Source organism: Electrophorus electricus, chromosome 8 (genome assembly GCF_041902795.1).
Source record: "Electrophorus electricus isolate QZ-2024a chromosome 8, ASM4190279v1, whole genome shotgun sequence".
NCBI lineage: Eukaryota > Metazoa > Chordata > Actinopteri > Gymnotiformes > Gymnotidae > Electrophorus > Electrophorus electricus.
The window spans coordinates 10,806,142-10,834,090 of record NC_137504.1 but is presented as its reverse complement, the minus strand read 5'-3'; the positions used below and the strand labels follow the sequence as shown (position 1 = coordinate 10,834,090).

General features: G+C 48.7%; 1 protein-coding gene across 5 annotated transcripts in view; it reads right to left on the bottom strand.

Moving 5' to 3' along the window:
- The window catches only part of tenm2b (teneurin transmembrane protein 2b), a 170,805-nt gene that overhangs the window by 4,144 nt on the left and 138,712 nt on the right, over positions 1-27,949 (bottom strand). For 3 of the 5 annotated variants that reach the window (XM_081720200.1, XM_035527054.2, XM_035527055.2), the window contains 21 exons: positions 23,072-23,194; positions 19,570-19,775; positions 16,747-16,942; positions 15,069-15,170; positions 13,914-14,108; positions 13,037-13,237; positions 12,461-12,646; positions 10,915-11,061; positions 8,841-9,051; positions 8,553-8,672; positions 8,092-8,353; positions 7,297-7,564; positions 6,747-6,890; positions 5,451-5,703; positions 5,320-5,340; positions 4,765-4,997; positions 3,784-3,938; positions 2,525-3,399; positions 1,925-2,100; positions 512-747; positions 102-398 (listed from right to left, as the gene is read on the bottom strand). In XM_081720200.1, coding sequence (XP_081576326.1) covers positions 102-398; positions 512-747; positions 1,925-2,100; positions 2,525-3,399; positions 3,784-3,938; positions 4,765-4,997; positions 5,320-5,340; positions 5,451-5,703; positions 6,747-6,890; positions 7,297-7,564; positions 8,092-8,353; positions 8,553-8,672; positions 8,841-9,051; positions 10,915-11,061; positions 12,461-12,646; positions 13,037-13,237; positions 13,914-14,108; positions 15,069-15,170; positions 16,747-16,942; positions 19,570-19,775; positions 23,072-23,194 — 4,607 coding nt within the window. Of the gene's footprint in view, positions 1-101; positions 399-511; positions 748-1,924; positions 2,101-2,524; positions 3,400-3,783; positions 3,939-4,764; positions 4,998-5,319; positions 5,341-5,450; positions 5,704-6,746; positions 6,891-7,296; positions 7,565-8,091; positions 8,354-8,552; positions 8,673-8,840; positions 9,052-10,914; positions 11,062-12,460; positions 12,647-13,036; positions 13,238-13,913; positions 14,109-15,068; positions 15,171-16,746; positions 16,943-19,569; positions 19,776-20,304; positions 20,623-23,071; positions 23,195-27,949 lie in introns of those variants that run through there. The other 2 variants (XM_081720203.1, XM_081720201.1) reach the window with 2 other exon arrangements.

Here is a 27,949-nt window from a genome sequence, read left to right as displayed (position 1 = left end):
CCTATGCGTCGATTTACTTTCTGCTGATCTAAACTCACTGCCCCTGGTACACGACCTTCCTGCCCTTAGTCAAGTCAGCGGATTCCGAGAGCAAAAATCACCTTCTCCGGGTAGCTGAACGTCCACACCTTCCCATCCACGAAGGTGCGGGAGAGGATGCGGCCGAAGGTGTCCATCTCGCTCTTCTCGCTCATGCTGCCCCTCTGCAGGCCCAGCAGGCGTCCAGAGGGCGAGTAGGACACGTTGACCAGGGCCAGGCTGCTGCTGGGCAGCCAGGTGGCCGGCCGGCCCTGTGCGTCGTAGATGATGCGCAGCGTGAACTTGCGGTGGTCGTCGTACACCTTCTCTGTCCTCGTGTTCCGGTCATAATCGATGGAGAGCAGGTTCCTGCCATGGGCCTGTGGGGGTTTTGAAGGTTATGTTTCTATTAAGTACTAGTGCAACCTCATTGTAATACAAGCCTCGGTCATCTTCTGAACAGTTCTCGGGCTTCCTAAGGCCCCACACTTACACGCAGCTTCCTCCCGAACACGGTAACCTTGCCCTTGGTCAGTTCCTTCCTCATCCTCCACTCGATGGAGTTAAGGCCGCTGTCTGTGGGCAGGGAGATGTTGCGCCTTCCGATGGTGGGGCTGACTGAGCCCGCTAGGACATGAGGCTCCGTGTGGAAGCTGATCCCCATGCCATTGGCGTAGGAGACGCGCAGAGTGCCGTTGTGGTACATCTGATAGCTGTTCCGCACTTGGTCTGAGAGAGGTAGGGGGTGGTGGGAAAAGGGGGTAGAGTTATGCCAGGAACAAAGTAAGCCAGCCTGGTTTTATTTGACTTACGGCTTTAGGTCCAAAAAGATTGCAGGCTGTACATTAGAGGAAAATGTAGCCAGGGTGTGTGTGTGTGTCTGATAAAAAGGGCCTTATATGATTGCAATGAGGAGCTTTGGCTTGAGCTAAAAGCAGCACAATTGCCTACAGTTCCATTTACATGATGTAATCACATCAGATGCTGCTCTCCACACACACCCACACCCACACGTGCACCTGCGAAATGCATCTATGCATCCGGAAGTCGTGAAGAAGTTCTAAGTACCTTTCCCATTTCACGACATTGCTAACAAGCACTGGGCATCCAAAGGGCAGCATGGAAAAGCTTTCAAACTCATTTTTCTCGAGTACCTAACAAAAGGTGGCATGGCTGGAGTGTTACGGTAAAAGACCTAATTGGCGGTTTGAGGTTTCCGGCATCATGTGCTCCTAGGGCCCCTAAAGGGAGCCAGCATTAGGTCATAAACTGGTGTTTTCACAGCTCAGTTGGATTGCAGATATGCACAGCTGTGTATGTGAGCGTGTGGGCATGCACGTATGCACATGTGTGTGCCAAAGACACACACAAACTAACACATTGTGGGCCCATCAGGACAGGTAACTCTCTGCTTACGTACTCTGGTTATCTGGTAAAGGCAGGTGCATGTGATGTGCTACAAGAACAGGGGACAGCAGCTAGAGACATTTGTGTGTGTGTGCGTGCGTGCTTGTTTGTGTTGGTTTATATCAGGGAAAAAAATGTCCTGAGAATGCAGAAAAATAGAAAATTGGGGTCTAGCAAACGTTTCAGCACATAACATTTCTTTTTGGATTACTCTTTTTGAGGTTAATGCACAGAAAATTCTTAGTACATAAAGATAGTTACTCACATATGCACATACAGAAATGTATACACATACAGAAATATAACACATATATGACAGATGAATGACAAGGTAGAATTTTTGACAAAGTAAAAAAAACAACAACAACAATAAATGTGTTGTTTGACCACAACAGAAGAGAAGATGGCTGTCAACTTGATGGATAATTTCCAGAGCTAGTACAATTATGATGTGTGTGTGTTTGCGTGTGTCCACGCACATGTGTGTGCATCATTGTACCTTGAACTACAGTATAGGATGCCTCCACTGAGGACAGATTGGTGATGACAGTGACGTCATCATCCCTGTTGGAGCTCTCCATGTCGATGTTGATGGAGTGCTCCATCTCGCGCCGCAGGCTGGTTACCATGCCGGTGGGGTACGAAACATTAGACAGACGACCCTCACTGTCATACCTGAAAACACAGGACAAAACTCAAGCCAAGTCTGAAACAGGGAATTTCTGTAGTAATTAGAGAGCTGTATCCCAGTACATTTCAGTCTCAAATAATTATTGCCTCTTCAGTAACTGCTAATCACCTTTTTCACAGATATTAACAACTTTTGCTCTTTCTGTGTTCTTTTAAACCTCTATTTGTTGAGACATCTAAAATAGAAGTACTGTACTATAAACACTAGATGGCTCTCAAACTGCTCTAGAGGACTGTGCAGCACTGATTAAAGGGACAAGCCAGACCAGGAGAACCTGCCTCTGGTCCTGCTGCCACTGCTACTGCTGCAAGAGTGCAATATGGAAATAAGTAATACTGTAAAACCTCGCCAAGACTACAGTGTGACTGGAATACTAATCGGTGTCCTTACTGTCACCCTCATACTCACTCATAGAAGTTGGTCCAGCCAGTCTCATCGGTTTTGGAGGCCAGAAGCTCGGTGCTGGCGGCATAGCTGAGCAGCGCCACCTCCTGGTTGAGGGCGGAAACGGAGCGCAGGCTGCCGGCTGCATCCACGCCCAGGGTGACCACCTGGTTCTCGGGCAGCAGCACGAGCCGCACTGCGCCGCCCGCCTCCCTGCGGACCTTCAGCGTGTTGTTGGCATTGTCAGTGACGGACGCCAGCTCGCCGTCCATGCCATAGCTAAAGTTGTAGAGAGGCAGGCCCGTGACGAGGCTGACCGTCTGCCGGTGCAGGCCGTCCTCGCCAAACACGTACAGCTCCTGGTCCAGGGCCGAGCCCACCTCGTAGAGGCCGGTGGCAGTGGCGTTGGGCCGGTTGCTGCGGATTGCGCGCACACGGATGTTGTTGAGGTCGGCTACGTAGAGCGTGCCGTCAGGAGCCACGGCCAGTGAGGCGGGTGAGTTGAGGCTGGCGTCGGCGGCATAGCCGTCATCGCCAGCGAAACAGTTGCAGTTCACGTCGTTCTTACAGTCGCAGTCGGAGGTGGCGCCGGCCAGCAGCGAGATCTCGCCGCTGGCGCTCACCTGCCGCACGCGGTTGATGCGCTTCTCATCCGTCTCAGCAATGTAGAGCACGCCGGCGTGCGAGATGGCGATGGCCGTGGCGCTCTCCAGCGCGGAGTGGATGGCCAGCCGGCTGAGCGAGTAGTCGATGCCCGGAACCTGGCAGTGCATGGGCCGCCCGGCGATGATGCTGACCTGGTGGTTCTCGGTGATGCGCAGGATGACGTTGTTCTCCAGCACATAGAGGGAGTTGTCCATGGGGTTGACGGCCAGGTCTGTGGGCCACTCCAGACGCACCTACACAGCGGTGCAGCACAGAGTCCATCAACACCACGGGTCAGTTCTAGTGCTAATGTTATGGCGACTGGATAATTCTTTTCTTTGCAAGCGGACGGACAGAGAGCAAAGAGAATATGAATCAGTGAGTGTCAATCTAAGACCCAGATTTCCAAACATCTGGGCCATGGATAATTCATTTTTTCGGCTTCATGTCTTATGCACAAGAAACAGAATTAGAAAGAGAAAGAGAGAGAGGAGGGAGGGGTAGTAAGATATATAAGAAAAAAGAAAGACTGAAAAGAATAGAACAAAGAGAGTCAGAGAAAGAGAAAGAAAGACAGACAGACAGAGAATGCTAAGGACAAAGTCAGGGAGATAGTCAGAGAGAAGAGCTAATTTGACCTGGCTGACGTCCATGCCGGAGTCACAGCTGAGGGGCCGGACTGCAGTCAGGTCGTTGGTCTTGATCAGTGTGGAGATGATGCCATTCTGATCCACCTTACGGATCATGGTGGCATCCACAAAGTACATGAGCCCATTCTTATCCACCGCAATGCCTGCAGAGGACAGAGTTCCGTCAGCAAAACCCATGGGAGCGGCTCAAAGACCTCGCCCCACAACAACACACGTGCAGGAAAACCAGTTTACATCCCAGTTTACAGCAGAAAGACTGTTGAGCAGTGCAGGCAGTCTTCAGCAAACAAGTGGCCGTGTGGGCGGCTATGTTAGCCCGTGGATCTGCTCCCTCGCCCTAAACCAACCATCCTGCCTAAACATGACGTTGTGATCTCTCACCAAACAGCAGGAAGCCTGGCATGAGACACCTTTGATTCCGCTCACGAGAGCTAACTCCACACCCCTGCATTCCTTGCCATCACAACACACACCGCTCCACTAGAAGGCGAAGCAAAGTCCAGAGAATCACAGCTGACTTTTCCGATGCAATGTACTTCTGTTATTGCACCATTTGTTTTTGTTTTTTTGGGGAAGAAAGCATAATTAGTCCCGTGTGTGTCGGAGCCCTGGTGTGGAGAGCTGTCATGCTGATCATGTCAGCACGGGTTCTGCTCCAGGACGAAGGAGACTGCCTGGGCCTCAGAGGAATGCTCGGCAAACCCAACCATCTCTTTTTAGCCTCGCTGCCACTTAGAGGCATCAGAAAATTTATCAGGCTTTAAAAGTGACAGCTAGAGTCCGGTTACTTCCAGCTGGGTCCCGTAATGCCCGGCACTCCATTAGTGTGATGGTTAAACGTCAAACATCCAAAAGTATTTCTGCTCGGCCTAGTGTTGCATCCGCAGCCAATTAAGCAACTTGTTATATCAAAACTTCCCTTTTCCTGTGACTTTCTAGGCGTAGGATGGAGTTCGAGGAGACCCTCACCTCTGGGGCTCATCAGGGTGGCCTCCACAGCCTTGCCGCCGTCGCCGCAGCGGGCCTCGTCGAAGGGCACGCACTGTTCGCCCGTGCCAGCCACCACCTGAGCATTGTCCAGCAGGGGGCGTGCCCCGCTCAGCGAGCGCACTCGGTAGATCTGCCGGGAGTTGGTGTCGGACAGAAACAGGGCGCCCGAGACCGGATCTGCTGCCAGGTAGTACTTATGACTTGGGCTGTTGCTATGGAAATAAGTGAAAGGGGAGAAATTTGTCTTAATAATATTCTCGGGGGCCAAACGCACCGTCACCTTGGTGAGCGTGATGAAACGCGAAGAGCTCATCTCAGCAGAGTAATGAGACTTCTAAAATAAGAGACCACTTCAATATCCAAGTGAAAATGGAGAAAAAGTGAGTAAAATGCACAAGGAAGAATGGGGAATGAGAGTTCCTTCCACTATAAATATGATGCCAGCCCCAGAATAAATGACTCGGTGTTAAACATCGCTAACCATGACACTAAACATCGCTTCCAGTAATAGAAAGAGGTCATGCTTTTGCTCACCTGTGTCTCAAATCTTTATTCCTTTCATTGCAGAGAAAGAGCAGAGAGAAGAGAAAGAGGTACATATTTAAAAACACACCCAAAACGCATCACTTTTGCTCCTAGGCCTTGTGGTGGAGCAGCCGTCTCACCGAAGCTCAAGGATGGCGGTGGTGTTGAGGGAGGGGTACACCCTCCTGATGAAGTTGAGGTCCCCCACATAGAGACTGCCCTCGCCATCGCAGGCCAGGGCCACGGGTGCCAGCAGCTTGTTGCCCTCGGCCAGGCCGCTGCAGCTGGGGCAGGAGATGCTGCGTCTCCTCCCGTTACCCAGCACCGTGCTGATGACCGGGGGCTGCTGCTCTGAGATGAACACGTTCTCCCCGCTGCCCTTGTGCAGGATACCTGAGACACAGAGAGGGAGAGTGATGGAGAAAAAGAGAGAGAGAGGGAGAGCTGTATTTGTTGTCGCCGACAGCAACATTTTTTTGTACCATTCTTTTACACACTTTTTAACCTGCACTTGCCGGGTGTAAATAGTGGTGCTGAAGGCGCATTGTTTTGTCTTCATATTGTCATCAGGTGTTCATAATGAAGACAAAATATTGCGCAGAAACCTGCAGTAAGCTGTCAGTTAAAATGACCGTGGTGGGGAGATTGCAGCTTGTCCGACAGCTACGGAAGAACAGAGCTGCTCACGGTTTCACTGCGCTCACCAACGAGGGACACGTCACGCTGGCTGCACCTTCCTCTTGCCAGGCTCCACTCGGGAGCACTGTGCTACATTGAGTGAGGGCTTTACAGCAGCAGCGTGATGTATAGCAGGTGCAGTGCACGGGCGAGAAAGTTTCACTCTGTGATGATTACTATGTTTAGACGTTTTCAGCCATAATAATAATTCATGACAGTTAGCGGTTTGTAGTTTAGAGCCTTAGCCTGATTTGAACGTAAACAGAACATACATCACTGGAAACATTTCTTTTGGGTTATCTGAATAATAGCCAAGAAAAAGAGTCTTGGATGCTGTAATTTCAATGATATGGTGGATGAGTAAGTGTGAAGATATATGAGTGTGTGAATGTGTGTTTGTTGGCAGAGGTCTGTGTGTGTGTGTGTGTGTGTGTGTGTGTGTGTGTGTAAGGTGGCACACTTTATTTGTTAGGTGCTACGGCCCAACGCACGGTTCACATCTGTGTGTGCTTTGCATGCACCACTGCGTGCTACTAAAGCCATGATTACATATGGGTGGTGAGCAAGTGATACTCAATATCTTCAAGAGTAACGGACAGAGGATTTACTCTTATCGTGTGCAGAGGATTATGTAAGCGTGTGAAAACACGGGATACCTTTAATGTATGAAGTCAGTCAATATGGATGTTTGTGTGTGTGCGTAAGGAACATAAGGAGCATTAGCTGCCATCAATATATTAAGTAAGTGCACGTCTCACCATGGCGGACATTGAGGGTGTGGTGTTTGTCCAGTGACCATCCGCCCAGGTTGGAGGGGCTCAGCTCATAACCCTGCAGCACGGCTGTCCTCTTCTCCCAGAGAATCTGAGTGGGACATGTTTCATACTCATACCCCACAGACACTACACACACACACACACACACACACACACACACACACACACACACACACACACACACACAGATAACTTAATTCATCACTGACCAGGATCTAGGTAACATATCGACTTCTGTAATGAGAAACGTAGAGCTCCAGAAAGCCTAATGAATGAAAGATGGAGAATCTCTATTAACTTGAAAGTTATTCACAGCATTTTACAGTATTTCACAGAACAGACATTCCAGAGCAGACTGGGAACATTTCCAAGCTGAAGGCTTCTTTAGACACACTCAAGTATTGAATAAATTTCTACAATAACATCATGCAGCAATATAGACTCTACTTATGAGACACTTATCTGTCATTAGAATATGAATATTTGCTTAGAGGTGCTCTGTGTCTAGGGCCAAGGGGTGCCCAGCACTCACCCACAGCCTCAGCCAGACCGTACACTCTCTGGCCATAGGCATCTGTCTTGTCCCAGATGTAGGTGTAGGCCAGGTTGGGTGAGGCGTGGAACCACTTCTGGAAGAGGTGGCCCTCCACGGCCACCATCAGGTGCACCTTGGCCAGGCTGAGAGGCACCAGTACCGGGGTCATGATCACCTTGAGCAGGGCGCGGTAGCCTGACGCCCTGGAGCTCAAGTAGCACAGGCTCAGAGTGGTGCTTGGGACCTCGATTTGTTCATGGAGAACCTGAGGGAGACGGGGAGGAATCAGGAATAAAACGTATCGACACTCCCCCCGCGCCCGAGTGTTCCTTTCTCCAACACAGATCCTTAATGTAAACCTTAATAGGGGATCACAGCTGACTGCATAACACAGTCACACTGTATGAAATAAATGAAACATGGCAGAGGAATGCAGAGTGCATCATCTCTGGATTATGAAAACCCTCCAGCTTTGAGCAGCTATTCAAAGCAAATCACTTGCACAAAGACAGAACGGGGAGAGGGAGAGCAGCTTCCAGGCAATTAGACATATTGTATAAATGTGAGCGCCTACAACACCTACGGAATCACAGTTATAAAGATAGAGTGCTCAAAAGAGAGAGCAATTGCTTTTCCATATTGGAGCCCCCCCAAAAAAGGCTGTGATGTATGTAAAAAAAAAAAAGCTCTGTAAATAATGATATCTAGTAATGGCCAGCTAACATAACAGTGTAGCCATGCCGACACTGCCTACCGGCTCTTATCCACGGTTAGCATTAACCGCATGCATACCTGGCTCTCGGGGATGATGTGCCTGTCGGCCGGGTTAGAGCTGAAGAAGGAGGAGAGGGGGGAGGGCACGATGGTGGGGTCGGGCCTGACGGAGCCGCTCAGGTCGCAGCCTGGGATGGTGTTTTCCTCCGTGCGGAGCACCAACGTGTCCATTGCGTAGAAGCGGTTCCATGGCAACCACACAGTGCGCTCCTGGCTCAGGAACGGAGCACGTTCGAAGCGAAGCGTCATGGCCGTACCGCCGTTGGCCACCAGGTCGAACCTGCACACACAGGGAAATACAGAGAGGCAGACATATTAAAATGACTGCACTGTTCCTTCTACAGACACTTCATACTCTCATCGAGCAATAATAGCCTCTACCAACACAAGTATCTAAGGTTTTGTGCCTTAACTAAATCAAATAATTTCTTAAGAATTCTGGACAAGGGTATGGTGTACTGGAAACCGTGGACACTCACGTTCCGTCCTGACGGGTCATGGTATAGCCATAATGTGGATACTTCACAAAGCTCACGTTGACCCCTACCAGGGGAGTTCCATCAGCTGTTAGGACCTGCCCACGAATTAGAGACGCAAGGCTACACACACACACACACACACATCAGTACAAATAGAAAGAGACATACCAATACAAATACAAAAAGCCCCGAAACAAACAAAAAACAACAAATGAATAGAAAAAGAACGAAGAGAAAGAAGTTGACTTTCTAAAGTGAACCTCCAAGTTAATATCAATTATATGTTACCTGCCATTAAATGGATTACTTCCCGGTATGACATGAGTACTGTCTCTTCCCACAAGCACCTTGATTCTGTCATAAAAGGAGCTAACTTTCTGGCCAGCCGATTGGCTCTGCTGGATGATTAATAGCGGGTCACGTGACCCACGGCACAGCGGATTGGTCAGACAAGGGCTCTGGGTGCAGCAGTCTGGGTCCATGCAGTCCACGAGGCCATCTAAAAGCAGGAAAAGCAGCTAGTGTTAATAAAATGTACAGAAATAATGGCGCGGAAGGTCTAATGACCCATTAAGCTCATCCTCTCAAGGTTAAACGTTTAAAGCCATTTTGCTGTCACAGTTGTCTGACACTCTGGCAGAGATCCTGTTCGTTCTGTGGCCTGTCCCATATTGATGTGAAGTGTAACAAGCAAATTACATGATGAAAAAAGCCTGCTGAACACACACTCTTTTCATCACTCAAATGAAAACGTGTAAGTGTATTTATTTGCTTCTATCGCCATAATGAGATCAGTTGACAGTAATGAAGAGATGGCTGAACTCTAATTATGTTCTAGTTCAGACTCTTTGTCTCTGTCTCTTTCGCTCTCTCTCTCTCTTTCCCAGCCTACTTCACTGCTCGTCCTTTCTTTAATTACATTTCTATCAAACTTGCATCAAAGTCATGGAGGACATCATTCCCAACCCTGAGGGATTTTCCTCTTTTCTCTGCCTCTCACTCTGCCTGTGCGTATAGAGCCTTTCTTTCCAGCTCCCCACACACCCCCTTGCCCTCCGAGCTGTTGTATTGCACAACAAACAAACATTACCAACAACTTCTGCTCGCTTTTGTGCTTTCTGACTCCCTTCCTCTGATCTGTACTGTTTCTGTGAAGCAAAGCCTTCGATGGCAAAGGATAAAAAAAGAGAATAAAAGGCAGGGACACTGCTACGTGGGCGCGCGCGTGTGTGGGGGTGTGTATATGTGCATGTGTGTGAGAGAGCGAGAGAGGGGAAATGTAGCAAAAAAACCCCAAACAGTATTATCTGTCGGCAGTGCGGCGGCTCCAGAGACGACGGCTGCCAGATTTCTCAGGCCAAGGGAGAGACATGTGTGGGGAGACAGGAAGGTGACAGACACTGCAAGGGAGGGCCACTATATTTAAAGACTCGCCGTCCTCACAGCGCATGCCTCTGTCACTCAGCGGGCAGTCTAATGGAACGCGAGACGAGCGAGACTTTCTGGAATCACCTGTGGAGACCGGAGAGAGGGAAAGCGGGAGGCATAGGGGTAAAGAGGAGGATGGGAATGAAAAGAAAAATTAAAAGAAAAAAGCATTTAAAGACAAAAATGGAAAAAAAAATGGTGGGATGTAGGTGGGATGAAGCTAAAGAAAGAGGAATCCAGCAGCTCTAGGGCAGGGCTTAGTGGCCACAACAGGGTAGGGGGGAAAAAAGCCCCACTAACCCCAAAACGTCCGTTACATAATCACTGTAGCATGCATGCATATATATATATATTTATATATATATAAATAAATGTAAAAAAAAGGGAGCGCTCTAATCCTAAGCTTGCTGAAGAGGAGGGAGGAGAGGCATTGATTCATTCAGAGCAGAGGGGATGGTGGTGCATGGAGAGGGCAGCACACAGAGGTGGATAGTATAATGTGGGCTACTGAGAAATGAGGGCCTTGGCCATGCTATCACGCAGCTTTCATCCCCGCTGAAGACACAGAGGCCAGCTCCAGCAGGGCCAGGAGCGAGCGCACTGGACCTCCGCAATCTCAGACATTTGCACAGGGCCTTCCGGCAGATTCCATCACGGCTGAATATTTATGAGGAAATCCTATTGTTTTTCTTGGTTTCTGGTACTATATATATATATTTCACATGCAGTGCCCTAATGTTTTTATGGATCTTTTTAGATGGATGGTGGCGATCCGTCTTGTGGCTTTAACACAAGTGAGCGCTTATGCAACCTGAAATGGATTGAATTCCCCCAAAGGTATGTGCCCCGCTGGGCCTGCTCAGACGTCCTCTTGGTTTGGCTTAATTGTAGACTGAAATTGATTTGTGCTCTCTCCTCCTTCTCCTCCTCTCACCTCCTTCATTGTCCTTGTTGTCGTCGCAGGAGATCTCCATGGCAACGCTGCAACCCAGCCCCCTCCAGCCAGTGTGGCATTCGCAGTGCCAGCTGTTTTGCCCCATAATGCACTGCCCGTTACCATTGCACAGCCCTGGACACCCATCTGTGAGAGACAAGTGGCGTGGGGGGTGGGGGACAAATCTATCAATTTTGATTTGATTTTCAGTTGTAGCAGATTAAATTTGACACCCCAGAGACAGCAAGCCAAATGTTACAAACAACTTAATTATATACAACACAACCTTGAACACACACACACACACACACACACACACACACACACACACATGCTGAGAAAGCTTCATGTCTATAGCCTTCTAGATCAATTTAATGTCCTTAGACATCCCGCAATTACAAAACTACCTTTCATGTATTTCCACAGCCCAGTAAAATTTTAAACTCTGTAATGCCCTACTCTTTTTCTCTATTGGCTGAAGAGCCACTTACTGTAGTTATTTTGGAAAAATCTACTTGCCTGGAGAGCTTGTTAAAATGGAATGTTTCTGAGCGTGGTTGTGTCCCACCAGAGCCCTACTCCAGCAGTTATTGTCTTTAAACAACATGAGAATGGTGGCAGAGAAGAAAGTGGACTCATTGGTATTCACACACACACACACACACACACACACACACACAAAGGCATGCACGCGCACACACACACACACATACACACACACACACACACACACACACACATGTTCTGTGTTAAGCCAACAGAGCAGCCTATTTATATTAGTATTCTGCCAACCTCTGTGCACTCTAGCAGTATAGGCTAGGGCTATTAATATTCCTATTGAGGAGGGGACTGCAGAATCACAAGTAGACATGGAGCAAGGGCCGTCCATTTTCCTTGTTCACAGACACAAAACACTGATAATGTTGGTCCATACAACTACTCAACCACAAAGAACACACGCACACACACACGCACACACACACACACACACACACAAACCCATGCACACACACAAACCCACACACCAGCCAGCAGGGTGGATGTGAAGAAAGGCTTACTGCCCTGATTTTGTGGCTTATGGTGCATTCTAGGATTGGATAGGATTTGTAGGATCCCAGGATTGGAACTGAAGAGTTTTTTACATAAAACATTCACAAATAAATAAAGCTTACCTCAGGTGCTCTACCAGTGTTGTAATTAGTAACAGACTCTGGAAACCAAATGATAGTTTTCCAGATGCTTCATTCACATTGTTCAGATGTGACTATAATTTAAATACTGTTTTTAATTACAACCCATGTTGAACCTCTTAAATAAAACAGAAAAGCAGACTGAGTTATAAAGTGCCCTACGGCTAAACAACTTCACAAACCTGGATCCAGTTAAAATTCACACTCCCAGCACATACTCAAAATCCCACTACTCAACTCACACACTGTTTAGCGAGTGCTCCAATGTATACACAGTGAGGATGCTGTGTGTGTGTGTGTGTCTCTGTGTGTGTGTGTGTGTGTGTGTGTGTGTCTCTGTGTGTGTGTGTATTTACCGATGGTGCAGTGCTCTCCGTTCCAGCCTTGCTCACACTGGCACTTGCCGTCCCTGCAGGTGCCGTGCTTCACACACTGCGGGTTACACAGCCTCTGGTCACATCCAGTACCTGCCCAGCCCTCCTCACAGTGACACACACCGCCAACACACACCCCGTGGCTCCCGCAGTCCGCAGAACACACCTCTGCATGGAGGGAGTGTGTGTGTGTGTGTGTGTGTGTGTGAGAGAGAGAGGGAGTGAGAGAGCGAGGGAGAGAGAGAGAGAGAGAGAGAGAGAGAGAGAGAGAGGGAGGGAAGCAGGGTCAGAGAACAGTCAAGTAAAATGAATGCTTTCTCTCAGGAGAGGGAGAGGAAAGATAAGGTAAGAGGAGAAAGACAAAGACAAAGAGAAAGAGAATCAGGGGAGCTGACTGTTAAATTTAGACAGGATAAAGAGAAATGAGACATATTTCATGAGAGAAGAGAGGAGCAGAGAAGAGAAGAGCAAAAGAGAACGGATTAAAAAAACCCAAAACTACAAAGACCTAGTATTTCTGCAAAAGAACTAAGTGAGGCAGAGAGAAGGCAGATCTACCTGTGGAGCAGTCAGGGCCCATCCAGTTGGGCTCACAGGTACAGAGGCCAGTGTCTGCGCTGTAGACTCCGTGCCCGTGACACTGCTCTGGGCACTGTGCTCTGGGAAGGTCACACAGGGAGCCAGCCCAGCCGGGCTTACAGTGGCACTGGCCTGCCACACACGTGCCATGACCCGAACACATGGGGTCCAGACAGTCCACTAAAGGGGGGATGGGGCAGTGGAAGAGAAGATAGTGACAGAGAGAGAGCGGGAAAAAGAGAGACATGGAAATAGAGAAGATCAAATTGAGGCAAAAGGGTGTCCAGGAGAAGCTGAAGGACATCTGTGATGGTTTGAAAAAGCTCTGGAGGTGTTTGTGCTGCTCAGGCCCTGCACATCTCCAGTTCTACACAGCCCCTTCCTTTACCTCGCAGGCACTCATCTTTCACTTCACTCCGCTAAACTCACCTCTGGGAACTCTCCTTTTGCAGAGAGGAGCATCAGCTCATATGAGCAGTGCAGTAAGTGGGAGAGTCAGTTTCAGGCCAATCTTTTAAAAGCCAGATCAATAAGGCCAATTTAATCCCTTCGTAACAGTTATGATGTATGTACCTGCAAGAGTCATTGATACAGAGGAGATATGGAAATTGAGAATCTCATAGGATGAGGGGAATTTGGTGAAAGTGCAGTAAATGTGAAATAGTGTGTCGGTGTGTGTGTGCCTGTGCATGCGTATGTGTGCTTGCTGAGAATCACTAAGGTTAAAGATCGTAGCAGTATCTCTGTCCTACAGAGGTCCGTGTGAACGAGTGTGTGAGACTGCACATAAAAGATGTGTGAATTCCAGTGCATAAACCACACCGCTCAAAACCATGCACTTTTCTTGGGACCTCACCTTCCTCGCAGCTGTCTCCACGGTAGCCGGCGGTGCACGTGCAGGTGCCCAGGCTGCAGGTGCCACGCCCACTGCACTCGGGGTCGACACACTGGCCGGCGGGCACGTCGCACTCCAGCCCCTTCCAGCCACTGTAGCACATGCACACGCCCTTGCTGTATTGCCCGTTGCCGCTGCACAGCACGGGGCAGGCGGCTGCCGGACGGGGATGGCGGGGCGGGAGGGGGGGGCGTGGCCCGGGGCGGAGGAGGAGGAGGAGCCGGGGCAGAGAGGACAGACACTTTTATTAAGGAGAGCTGAGGCGGGGGGGGGAGGTAGGGGTTTGGCGCAGCAGGACAGCAGAAGCTGGTGGATCTGGAGAGCTGCTGCGCATTCGTAAACAGTGCAGGCAAAACAAGCACATCTGCTGCTGGTGGGCAGATATTTATTATTCATGTCGTAATAAATATCAATGTTTATGGCTGTTGATAAGAAAACGTTAAAAAAAAAAAAAAAAAAAAAAAAAAAAAAGGACACTGGATGTCCCACAATAAACAGTGGCATAGACACAGGCGAGGCATAAACATCCCTCACTGCACTCAAACACCCTGAAACTCCCACGGACATGACACAACCCAAATATGACTAACAGACAATGAATGCAAGTGGCGGAGGCTGGCAGATACGGCATCGACTGAGCCGTGTCCTACAGTTAAAAGGCTTCCCTCCCTCCCAACTCTCCCTCTCCCTGAACCTTCCTTCCTGTGAGACCACGCCGTAACTCAGTGAGATTACTCCAGCGCCACGTGGCTAGTGCGGTAACTGTTAAACGTTAGCTTAAAGCCAGCACGCTGTTCCTGACGCGAGCCACCAGCTTTATTTCCTTCGCCACGGGCTTAAAGGGTGAGTGGTTTCGTTTAGCTTTCAGCTCCCGTTTAAGGCAGCGCTAAGCTACACCTCCGAGCAAACATTATTCCAGTGCAGTGTTTTGGTGTGACGTTTTGAAGCCGGCATCACAAACCAGGGCGAGATTCGTATCGTATTTAAATCTGTTAAAATGCTGTTCAAATACTGTATGCAGGACTGGCAAGTGAAGCACGTGTGCCGCTGAAGGCCGCAGCAGGGAGCTGTGAGAGGAGAAGGTTGTTGAGAGCTGGACGCCGGGGTGGGCCCCACCTTTGGAGCAGTCCATGCCGTGGAAACCGGGGAAGCAGTGGCACACTCCTGACGTGCACTCTCCGTTGCCATGGCAATTCTGGGGGCACTCTTGCACGGAGTCTGGGAAGTGACAGAACAGAAGGACGGAGCGTGTTAATGGCACGCCGTGACTAACGACTGGTAAGGAGTGGGCGGAGCCCCGAAGTTTACATTCCTTCTTGAAACGGGAGAGATTTTATTACAGTCAAGTCATGAAGTCTGTGTATACATCAGTAAATAAACCAGCACAGCCAGGTGCTTTTGGCTTTGGATTAATAACCAACCACATGTTAACATTAATATTCAAGTCGTCTACAACACTGAGCCCGTGCGGTACTCTAATGTTAGAGATGCTGGGCTCAAAGTAATAAAAGTTCTGCTTGTAGACTCGTGATCAATATTCTGCATCTGCCAATGGCAGCGTCAATATTCAATTAATTTCGGCTTTATTTGTATAGTGCACTTTTCAACAGACATTGTCACAAAGGAGGTTCTGCCAGGTTCTAGACTACCAATGCGCAAACGGAGGACAACGGAAGCAAAGACCAAGTGTGTATGATGTGAGGGCGGAGAGCCCTCGGGAGCGGTCCGACTCTGAGTGGAAGACATCCTCCTCTGGGCTCCACGGCAGCGGGGTGCTGGGACAGGAAAACCACAACAACAGGGTAAGGCAGAGTGCCCAATTGCGCGAGAGACAATCTGGTGGGCAGCATTCTGGCAGACAGCCTCATGGCAGACTAGTGACTGTGCTGAACCTATATGGAGTGTTGGATACAAGAGCACCGCGAGTAAGAGGCTCACAGCACAACACCGACACACGGGTGGGTAATGCGGCCCCCCTTAACTTGCGACAGAAGTCTGAAGGAGTGTGTGCGGGCGAGGCTGGTCGTTACGGCATTACGGGGGAAGGGTGAATAACACACGTAAATGGCTCTGAAGTGGTCAAGCAGGTCCCGAAACCAGGAGGAACCACAGCAACGGCAGCACGTTAGAATACGCATACCGGCGTTAAAATCATCATCATCGGTACAATTTTAAGCAATTATCCATTGCTACCAACACTGTGATTACTTTTGCAGTATTAAGGCTCGTTTTAACATTTTTTAATATGTAAGCATATTTTAACAGCATAACACTCAGTAAGTATTCCAGGCTTTTCCCTAATTCAGTAAATGTCTGCATTAAGTCTGTTGGATCAAATGTGCTGTCGAGGCCCCCGGTGAAATCTGTGAACAGTGTGTGTGTGTGCGCACGCGTGTGTCAGCAGCCTTTCCCTGGCTTAAGAAGAAGAGACAGACGTGGAGTGGCTCAGCGCTTCTCTATAGCGCTTCTCTCTGCGCTTGTTTATGGCTAAGAACCTGCTCTGCATTCCAACTGCAGCGCAGTCTGAGGGAAGAGCAGCACAAGTCTATTAGCCACCACTCATCCGCGCTGGGAGTCTAGGACTCTCTAGAAGTACTTACCTACCTCTCCATCTGCATCTCTGTTACTGTTGGTATAAAACACACCCATTACTACTTTTCCCTCAATCTTCCTTTCTGATGAGTCAGTAGAGACACTTGCAGCTTTGTGTAACCAAACGCCCTGCTCAAGCCGCGGGGTAGAAGTGCCACCGGGAGAGCGGGCTGGTACCGAGGGGGGGCATGTGGCGCCGTACCCAGGGCCATGGTGCTGAAGGAAACAGGCTCCTTCTCCTTGCCGTCATTGTAGAAGGCCAGGTGCCACGTGCCGGGGTCCAGGTACTGCACGAAGATGGCCTCGTTTTGCACTACCGTCTGGATGCTGCGGCGTTCCCGTGGAGACTCCACCACGCTCCACTTCTCCTTCCCATCCAGCCGCTCCATATAGTCATACTTGGGGTTGGGGGGAGCAGAGACAAGAGAGACAAGATAAAGAATTAGATGGATGCAGGTAAGGGGGAAAAACAAGATTTAAAAAAGGCTTGTGCAGAAAGCAGGAGAGAGAAAGAGAGAGAGAGAGAGAGAGTGGAGTTTATATTAGGTACACTTGCTCAACTGCTCGTTAATACAAATATCTAATCAGCCAATCATATGGCAGCAACTCAATGCATTTAGGCATATAGACATGTTCAGGTCGACCGGCTGAAGTTCAAACTCGGCATCAGAATGGTGCCTTTCTTTCGAAAGGTGATTTAAGAGACTTTGAATGTGGCATGCTTGTTTGTGCTAGACAGGCTGGTCTGAGTATTTCAGAAACTGCTGATCTACTGGGATTTTCATGCCCAACCATCTCTATGTTTACAGAGAATAGACCGAAAAAGAGAAAATATCCTGTGAGCAGCAGTTCTCTGGGCAAAATGCATTGTTGATGCCAGAAGTCACCGGAGAATGAATGGGCAGACTGGTTTGAGCTGATAGAATGGCAACAGTCAAATAACAAACTCAAATAACCACTCGTTACGAACGAGGTATGCAGAAGAGTATCTCTGAATGCACAACACGCCAAACCTTTAAGCAGATGGGCTACTGCAACAGAAAACCCTACCGGGTGCCACTCCTGTCAGCTAAGATTAGGCAACTAAGGCTATAATTCACACAGGCTCACAAAAATTGTACAACAGAAGATTGGAAAAACATTGCCTGGTCTGATGAGTCTTGAATTCGACATTCAGATGTTTGGGTTTGAATTTGGCGTAAACAACATGAAAGCATGGAACCATCCTGCTTGGTATCAACGGCTCAGGCTGGTGATGGTGGTGTAATTGTGTGGGGGAGAATTTCTTGGCATACTTTGGGCTCTTTAATACCAGCTGAGCATTGTTTAAACACCACAACCTACCTGATTGTTGTTGCTGACCTTGTTCATCCCTTTAAGACCACAGTGTACACATTGTCTGATGGCTACTTCAATGTCACAAAGCTTAAATAATCTAATTTCAACTAATGTCTTGAACACTACAATGAGTTCACTGTATTTGAATGGCCTCCACAGTCCCAATCCAATGGAGCATCTGTGGGATGAGGTGTAACAGGAGATTCGCATCATGGATATGCAGCCGACAAATCTGCAGCAGTTGGGTGATGTTATCATGTCAATATGGACCAAACTCTCTTTATATATTATAAAATATAATATATAATATATAAGTAAAAGTTGTGGTTTCCAGAAAACACAACATAAAACATCTACTAATCTACTATTTTTAATACAGACCTTCTAGAACTTCAGAAGCTCCTTGCTTGTGCAAGTGATGAAGGACCTCTGTTCAAAAAATTCTGCTTCTCTGAAAACCTGGTGTACTACTCTGCAAATTTTTTACTTCCCTACATCTTTAACTGCAATACAGTGCACTTACCCCTGAAACATGTATACTGCAAGGACATTGGAATGTCATTTGGGCTGCAGAAGTGTGGTTGAATGATACTAAAAAGAGGAACAGTGATCAGGGCCGAGGGAACTACCACAGAGCCACATAACAGACCTGGAGGACGGCTACAAATATCTGGGGATTCTCACACAGGAACCACGAGGAAGAAACGAGAAGGACAGCAACATCCACAGGGTAATGCAGGTCCTGAAGAGTCAGTTGAATGGGAACAAGATCAAAGCCGTAAGCACGTACCTACTGCCAGTCATCAGACACCCAGTGGGCACAATAAACTGGCCAAGGGAGGAGCTGGTGGTAGCAGCCAACGTCAAGACCAGAAAACTCCTCACAGGGAACTCCACCCAAGATGCAGCAATCAAAAACTGCATGGTAGTTGGAAGGAGGGGGGAATGGGCCCAGAAGTGTTAGATCTACTGTCTCCAGATCCAGACAGATAAACAAGCAGTGTCAAACCAACCAGACACTGTGATGGAAGATAAGATGAAGAAAACAGCCACGGTAATAGATGTGGCAGTCCCAAGTGCAGAAATCCAAATGACGGAATATGAAAACAGGGAAAAAAAAAAAAAAAATCAGGCACTGAAAGGAGACGTATAGAGAAAGTGGAAATTTAACACCAAGGTTGTCCCAGTGGTGATGGGGCCACTTGGGGCTGTGAACCCTAAGCTGGAGTGGCTCCAACAGATCCGAGGAATGACAACATCAATCTCAGTCCAGAAGAGTGCAATCCTCGGAACAGAAAAATACTGTGCCAAACACTCAATCTCTCTCCCTTTTTTTAATATATATATATATATATATATATATATATATATATATATATATATATATATATATATATATATATATATATATAAAAATTTGGTCTTCAAGCTCGGGTCCTCTACCAGAGACCTGCGTAGTATCTTAGCTGTACTCTGCTGTACAGATCTCGGCTGTTGTTCCTATGATCTGTTGGTGTCATTCTCCCAGTCTGTGGGTCACAGCCCCTAGTGCTCCGATTACCCCAACAACCACGGTTGCCTTCACCCTCCCTATGTTCTGTGGTTATTCTTTCAGCCCTTGGCATTTCCCAAGCTTAAAGCATGTCATAGGAGGCAGGTGCTGGGAGTGGGCTCCTACGTGGCCTACCTGGGCGTGGGAGGGGGGCAGGCCCTTGCGCATGTAGACCCCGAACAGGGCGTCCTTGCCCAGGGAGATGTTGAACTTGAGGAAGTGAGGCTGGCGCAGGTGCAGCAGCGAGCGCCAGAACACGCCAGGGGGAACCTCCTGACTGACACGTCGGCCCACCTCCAGCTCACCACTGTTTATACTGCTGTTCCTCAGCAGCCATGGGCCTGGAGGAGGAGAGAGAGAGAGAGGTGAATATTGTCTCTGAGTTATAATTGTAAATTATTTAGTAAATACTGCACTCTTTTGTCCTATTTCCTGTTTTTTGTTCATGCTAGGGAGGAACTACAAAAAAAAAAAAAAGATGCGATACAGAAGTAAATGGATGAGACAAAGGCAAAGTGGGCAGAGAGGAGGAGAGTTGAGAGGGAAATGAGAGAGAAGTTTCTGCTCCATCTGAAAATATTTGCAGAGAGCCTGAGCAGGAAGATCAACACGTTTTATCCCACAGAGGCTGTGCTCTGTGCTAATGAGTCTGCTGTGTGGGTTGCCAAAGCCATCAACCCATTTCTCCCAAGAGAGTGTTGTGAAGCATCATGGAACTGCCCACAAACACACACACACACACACACACACACACACACACACACACACACACACACACACACACACACACGCTCCTCAGAGAGAGAGAGTGAGTGAGCGAGTTCACAGGTAGGAAGAGAAGGAAAGGAGGTGACTCTGCTGGCCCTCCACCTGTTAGGCTTTGTTCTCCAGAGAAAGGCAGACGGCTGTACTGCCTGTGTGGCCATGTCACAGCAACCCCCAGTCAGCTCGGCAGCACACTGGCCCTGACACACGCTCACGCACAAACACCCACACCCACACGAACATGCATGCCCACTCTCGCATACACAAACACAAACACACACACACACATTTAAAAAGGTAAGGTAGTAGAAAAGCTCTTAAGACACAGTAAAACTATTCAGTTTACCCCAGTGGTTCACGGAAACATTTGTCTTGATTCATTTATTTTTGTAGCCCTAAACTAATTTATTTGTATGTTGCACTTATCAGTACAAGCTAAACTAAATTAAATGAGGCCAATTTGAATGTCTCAAGGCAACTGTTGTGTATACACCATTTGAGAAAACTCGACTAATTTGATTTTACAGAGCGTACATAGGTATACACGAAGTGTCATGCATGTGAACATGTGCGCGTACGCACACACACACACATACACACACACACACACAGACACAGGGTCTAGCTGGTATCTGTTACAGCCCTCTCTGTGTTAACTGTCAGTCCACATGTTGTTCTCTGTGTTTTATGTGCATTGATAAGCACAGACTTACTGTTTCCCTGCCTGGAAAAAAGCTCCCCCTGCATTTAAACCAGAGAATGAGTGATAGAGAGAGAGAGAGAGACACAGGCAGACAGACATATATGGAGAGAGAGAGAGAGAGAGAGAGAGAGAGAGAGAGAGAGAGAGAGAGAGAGCGAGGGTTAGTAGAGCAAGAGAAACAGCAGGGAGCAGGGTTTCTATCCCTACACTGATCAGTCTTCATCTGTGCTACAAAACACATACACACACACACACACACACACACACACACACACACACACACACACACACACACACACACACACACACACACACACACACACAAACAGTTGTGAGTGACAGGCCTGTTAAATGCTGCTCTGCTTCTCAACCAGTAGGAGCCTGCTCCAGCCCCTCTCATTAACACGGACACAGACATGCTCCGAAAAGAGAGAGAGAGAAACGGAGGGTGGGACAGAGAGAGTGAGGGAGCGGGAGAGAGAAACAGAGAGACAAAGAGACAGAGCAAGAGAGAAGGAGAGAGAGAGAGAGGGAGGCAGAGATGGAAGGCGAAAAAGAGAAATTGAGGCAGTATAAGGGGAGGAGTTTCTTGCCCTGCATGTGCGATAGCTCAGCAGTCGCACTACTGACATGAGCTTAGCCGAGCAGAACCGCTCCCCTCACAGCCAATAAACCCTCGGCTTGTATCCCCCCGGCCCAGGTCCTCCTCCTCCCCCCTCTTCTGCCTTAGACCCAGACTGCCTTCACACTGTCCGTAACACAGCGCCACTCAAACCAGTCCGCTGGTAATGCTCTAACTGGAAACGTGCTGCACACAAAGGGCTCATAAGCACTAGTGTAGACTGCTTCCCTACTGGAGTCCTCAAGTGTGACTGTAACAATGAGAAGAACCGAAATGCCATACAGGCAGATGTAGAGGACGAGGGTGTGGAATTGAATGGGCAGATCCGTAACAGGTGGAGCGTCTTCAGCACACAATAAATAACTGTAATTTGACTCTGTTGGCACTGTATGTGCACATGTGCATCAGTAGTGTGTGTGTATATATGAGTTAGTAGTTTGCGTTTGGGTTAGCAGTGTGTGTATATGTGTATCTCTACATCAAAGCATTTTCAAACCTTTTCACCAGATTGTCGGATAAAACACTTTAGAGTGAGAATCCGTGAGTATGAAAGATATATATATATATATATATATATATATATATATATATATATATATATATATATATATATATATATATATATATATATTCAGAGAGAGGGGGAGAGATATTCATAGAGAGTTCCTATTCCCCAAACCCATTTCACACACCGTCTTCCTGCCCACATCACGCCCACATTCCACTGATTCTACACAGGAGATCTCCATTCCACCTCTCAACAATTATGACACACTCACTCACTCACTCACTCACACACTCCATGGTTGCTCCATTTGATGAGTGATTGGGCTCACTAACAATCTCCCCAGTGTCTTCCTTTGTGGGAGGATTCATCTTAAGAGATTAGACGGAAGAGCAGCTCAGTGGTGTGTGTGTGTGCGTGCGTGCACGGACATGCATGTTTGTGTGCACAGTGATCAATGTCAGTCCTTGTTTATGGTCAGTGGGAGTTGTCCAGTCCTGGGTGCTGAACAGGGAGGTTGCAGCAGGAGAGATCAGTCATGTGTGGGTGAGCCCCACGCCTCCACCAACAAGACATTGAAAAGCAAAACAGCTGAAGAAGTGCGATGGGGACATAAGGCCCAACTGCTTCAGTTCTCCATCAAAACAAACAGAAAGTCACTCATGACTGTGAGGCATCAGGCTGGTTTTGCCCATTCCTACACTGACCCTGCCTTCAAAAGGTCCTGCGCCACACAAATCCCACACTATCCGCATTCAGTCTTAAGACAGCGCACGGATGCACGCACACACACACACACAGAGGCTGTCTGTGCGTATACACCCACACACGCACATCAAGTTGGCTTCTGTATGAGGCAAACGTGTGCACATAGGAACTGTCCTTCATGCTTAACTAACACCAGCTCCTAGCAGCAATATTCTAAAATATCCAAAGAGCCATTGCAAGCCTTCCATGTGTGCTGAGTCAACCAGCTTTCCATGATAAGCTGTTCCAGCTGGTGGAATGGCACTGACAGAAGTGGCATGTGGTCTGTTCTTACCTCTGCCTCCGGAGGGCACTGTTGCCACGTCGCCGGTGCCAGGGATGCCCGTACTGAGGCCAGTACTGACAAGGTGCCCATCTGTAGGCTTCAGACGCCAATTCAGCCCAAGCAGATTGAGAGCTGGAGGAGAGAGAGAGAGAGAGAGAAGGAAAGAAAGTGAAACAGAGATAGAATGTCAGAGTGAAGGAGTGACAGTGAGTGTAAAAGAGTGTGTAAGAGAGTGAGAGAGACAGAGAGAGAATGAGTGAGAGATGTTCACCGAACTTAACGGTATATCACACCTCCAAGCTATGGCATACAGCACCTCCAACTCAATGCGAGAGCAAAAAGTAGCTACAATACCTGGTGCTGGCTCGCACGCACGCATACACACACACACACACACACATGCACTCACACACACACGCACGTACACACACACAGTTCAGGTGAGCCCACCGGGGGAGAAGCGGCCGTCAGTCCAGACAGGGACGCATCAGCCTCTCCCCCGATGACTCATTCCAAGAGCGTCCGCCAGGAGGTTGTCAGGCGCTCCATGACGGTGCGTCACCAACAGAGCAGCGGTTATCTCCAAACACCGCAGCAAAGCGCCACGGAGGGGGGAGCAGGAAATTGCCTCGCAAAAGATGAAATTAGTTTTTAAGTGGCAGACAGACGGCAAGGATATGCTCTGTGCTTTTGTTGTGTTTTTAAAATTTTTTTTGGCAGAGGCCCTGATGTGGTTCTTGTGCTTCGACGTGAACCCTGAAGGAATTTCCCACTCTCAGTGCACAGTGCACATGGGTCTAATGGTGAGGTGCAGGCCTGGTGCAGAATGATCGCCTAGCAACTGACAAATTTGGATGCAAGCATGATGATGATGGCAGAGATGTACTTCTGAGAAATGATTTAAGAGGAAACAGCAAACAAGTGAGGGAGAACAGGTTAAAAAAAAAAAGGATTTCAGTCATCCACCCACACACATACCTAACACACACACCTCTGAGAGAAGATGCCGATGTCTGCAGTCTTAGCGATAATGACTCACCTTCGTCCACAGTCCTCCATCACCCCTAAATCTCATCCCCACAAAATCAATGCCCTCCTACTCCTCTCCTTCTCTCTCTCCATCACACACACACACACACACACACACACACACACACACACACACACACACTAGAATGGATGCAGCAGGCTAAAGGCCCTCTTATCATTCCTGTGTGAAATGTCTGCTCAGGCCAAAAGAAAGCGCTGACTCCTCTAGCCTATCTACTGCTCTGCTGTCAGCTACTCTGTTGCTCACACACACACACACACACACACACACACACACACACACACACACACACACCCCTTTAGTGCTCATCACCCCATCTTATCTCTCAGTCTTCTAATCAGTCTTATCTTTCACTCTATCGCTCCCTTCTCCCTTTCTTTTCCCTTCACCTTCACTTCTCCTCTGTTTTTTCTTCCTTCCTTCCTTCCTCTCACTTCTGCTCTTCTCATCTGCGACATCTCTCTCCCTCTAACGGCACAGAGGGGAACGATGGGTTTGTGTGCTGTAGCAGTTCATCACCCACATACTGACACGCAGATGGTAGCCACTGAAACTGTTCTCAAAGCGCCAGGCTGCAGCTGGACCCCCGGCCCCCGGCCCCCGCCCCCCCTGCCCTGACACCGAGCGAGGCCTCCTCAATATTCACTGCACACAACGGCCACTAACGCCACAGTCTCCCCTCCAGGTGGGCAGGCTTACTGGGGCATCTGTGCATGGCGTGATTTCACTGTGGCGCTCGGGCGTGAAACTGCCGCTCCTCGTGAGCTACGGCCGACGGCGGTGAGTCCAGCCGTCGCCGTGCGCATCTGTTTATTGACCTCGCCTGTCCAAATGGGCCGAGCCCTCTTCTCCCAAAACCAGTCCAGTTGGAGCCTGTACAGACTGGGGAAGGGAAGACAGCTCGGATCCCTGCAGCTGGAAAAACGCTACTGAGGGTGTACGCCCTGCTGGCCTGTAGGGGGCAGTGTGACGGGCATGACGGACCAGAGATGGACAACAAGGCCCTGACCACTTCTGCACGTGGACAGACCCAGACAGGTGGAGGGAGAGAGAGGGTGTGACCCTAGTTTTCCATCAACATTTGCATTCTCGCTTTTTTACTAAGCGAGTGGGGGGGAAGCGTGCGGGATGCTTAATTAAACTTGTATGCTCGTTACCAGTAAGACCCAAATTATTCAGTACTTACACCCTAGTGTTTATGCCACCGTGGATAATTAATAAAATGTGGCAAACGGACTAGGGGTATGTGAAACATGTTTACACACATATACACACCCACACCCACGCAAACGCACACACACAGACGCACACACACAGACGCACACGTGCTTGCGCGCACACACACAGGCACGCACACACACAGGCACGCACACACCTCTTTTAAATCACAAAAAACCCTACCCAAGTAATCTGCCAACTAGATAGATGAAATAAATATACAAAACAAACAGGTAAACAATTAGACAAACAGATAAACAATCAGTGGAAGGGCTGGCCGTTCCCGGCATGGCCCCCCACTGGAGGCATGCAGCCAGGTAGTGCTGGTGTTCAACTCAGAGTCGCTTGATTGCACTTAGCCCAGCTAATTACATCTGGGGGAAAACTTCGACAAACTCATTTTAAGCCTGGGCAATATGCATGAATTATTAAGAGGAAATGTGTTAGATGAGAAATTCATGAGATGGTGCAGAACACTTTATGTAATCTCTATGTATAATTCACTCCTTCAACAAGAAGTAGAATATTCTCTTCAGAGATGGGGGGCGGGGAGATGGAGAGATGGATTGAGGCCGATGAGAGGAGAATCCCACCCTGTTTCATGCAAGGACAGACTTTTACTTAGCTCGTCAGCAAACGGAGCATTCTGATGGAACACAGGGTTGCAGTGCGTCTTGCTCAGCCTGTTGAGCGCGGGCGCGGGCGCGGGGCTCCAATGCCGTCACCCTTCAACATGTGTTCTACGACCCATTTGGATTACGAGATGACAACGTTCACACTTCGCGCTGCATCTGTTTCTATTCGAAGGGTGTGAAAAGTGCTTACAACACACAATAATTCCACTTGAGGTGTGAAATGGAAATTGGCATTTTGAAGGGGGAATTACTGAAGGCTTCAAAGGAGCGGTTGTCAGCCGTACATCAGATGAGGAACACGTACTGCTAGCGCGAAAAGTGGAAGACGTGGGGGAATAAAAGTCAATCTAAAGGCTCGCTGTTGTGGAACATCTCTGAGCAGGAGGGCTGTTCTCAGATCAGTCTCGTCAGACGTCTGTGCGCTATGAACACAGCTGTCCATACAAGGCGGTCAGCATCCCTTCCTTGAGCTGCGTTATATGCACAGCCCAGGAGCAGCAGCTGTGAGCTGCGTGGCTGGTTCCTCAGAGGAGCCGCTGGGCTCGTGGTCAGCGGGCAGGTAAGGGGAGGGAGGTGTAGGGGTGGATTAGCTGGGTAGGGGCTAAGCTCTGTAGCTGCCAGCAGAGACAGAGGGGTGGCGGTGGTGGGTGACTAAGCCGGCATCATGGACTGCTGACTCAATTAATGGGCAGCCCTCTAGAAACAGTGCTGGTGTGTACGTGTGTGTGTGTTATGTGTGCCTGCTTCTCCTTTCAAGACAAAAAAGCTCACACACACACACACACACACACACACACACACACACACACACACACTCGGCTACGCCATGGATCCCATCTGGTTCCTACATCACTTAGCGGCGGTGTTTAGCCCAACTCCACACCCCACTCTGTAGCTAGTCCTTAAGGCTCATGCACCCGCCAGCACAACAATCGATAATCACCGGCCACTGAATTATTCACGCGGATCTCTGCGGTGTGGACTGGCCCGGGCACGGGGCTTATGGACGAGCGGGGCCATTCCCTGCAGGCCGTGCGCCAGCCAGCCACAAACGGCTAAAGCTAACACTGCTTTGAAGTGCAACTACAAAGGGCGGAGGATGCAGGGGCCAGGGAGTGGAGCCGAGCCCAGTGAGCACACACAGAGACCAGGCAGCTGGTTCCAGGAGGCGGAGCAAGCCTACGGAAGAAACCCTGCTCCTCAGGAACCTTGGTCTGCAAACGTGCACGCACACACACACACACACACACTCTCTCTCTCTCTCTCTCTGTATGATATAGTAATGACAATACACATGAAGGTGATGACAATCATGGATATAATACTAATAATCCAACTAGTGGGACTATGGGAACAATTAAAAGCAGCAATATCAATATAGATACCATGGTGGCCATGACATATTTATTTACTATCTCCTTGTTTCCCTCAGGCACGGGTGCAACCTCCACGTGCTGTTCTAAGGAAAACAGCCAATGGAGTGTTTCCCTGAGGAAAACACACAGACATACAGACACACACCACACACACACACACACACACACACACACACACACACACCTCTACAATACCTCACCTAGCCTGACGCAACCCAGCTTCATTTCACAGCAATATCTGGCTGACCTTACAGAAGCCTCTCACACTGGTGATCATTCCCCTAACCAACCACCTCCTGTGTCACCAACTACATAGACCCTTAGAGAGAAGGCATGCCTGTGTGTGTGTGTGTGTGTGTGTGTGTGTGAGTGAGGGAACATATGAGAAATTCAGGTAAGAGGTAAACATCAGTATATTAAGCTTTGCTAATCCTTTGTTGCATCTCTCTCTCTCTCTCTCTCTCTCTCTCTCTCTCTCGCACACACACACACACACACACACACACACACACACACACACACACACACACACAAGCACGCACACACAATCATCTAATCTAATTTTCATCCCCTGATTTAAGGTGAAAGTTTTGTTTTAGGTGCTGCT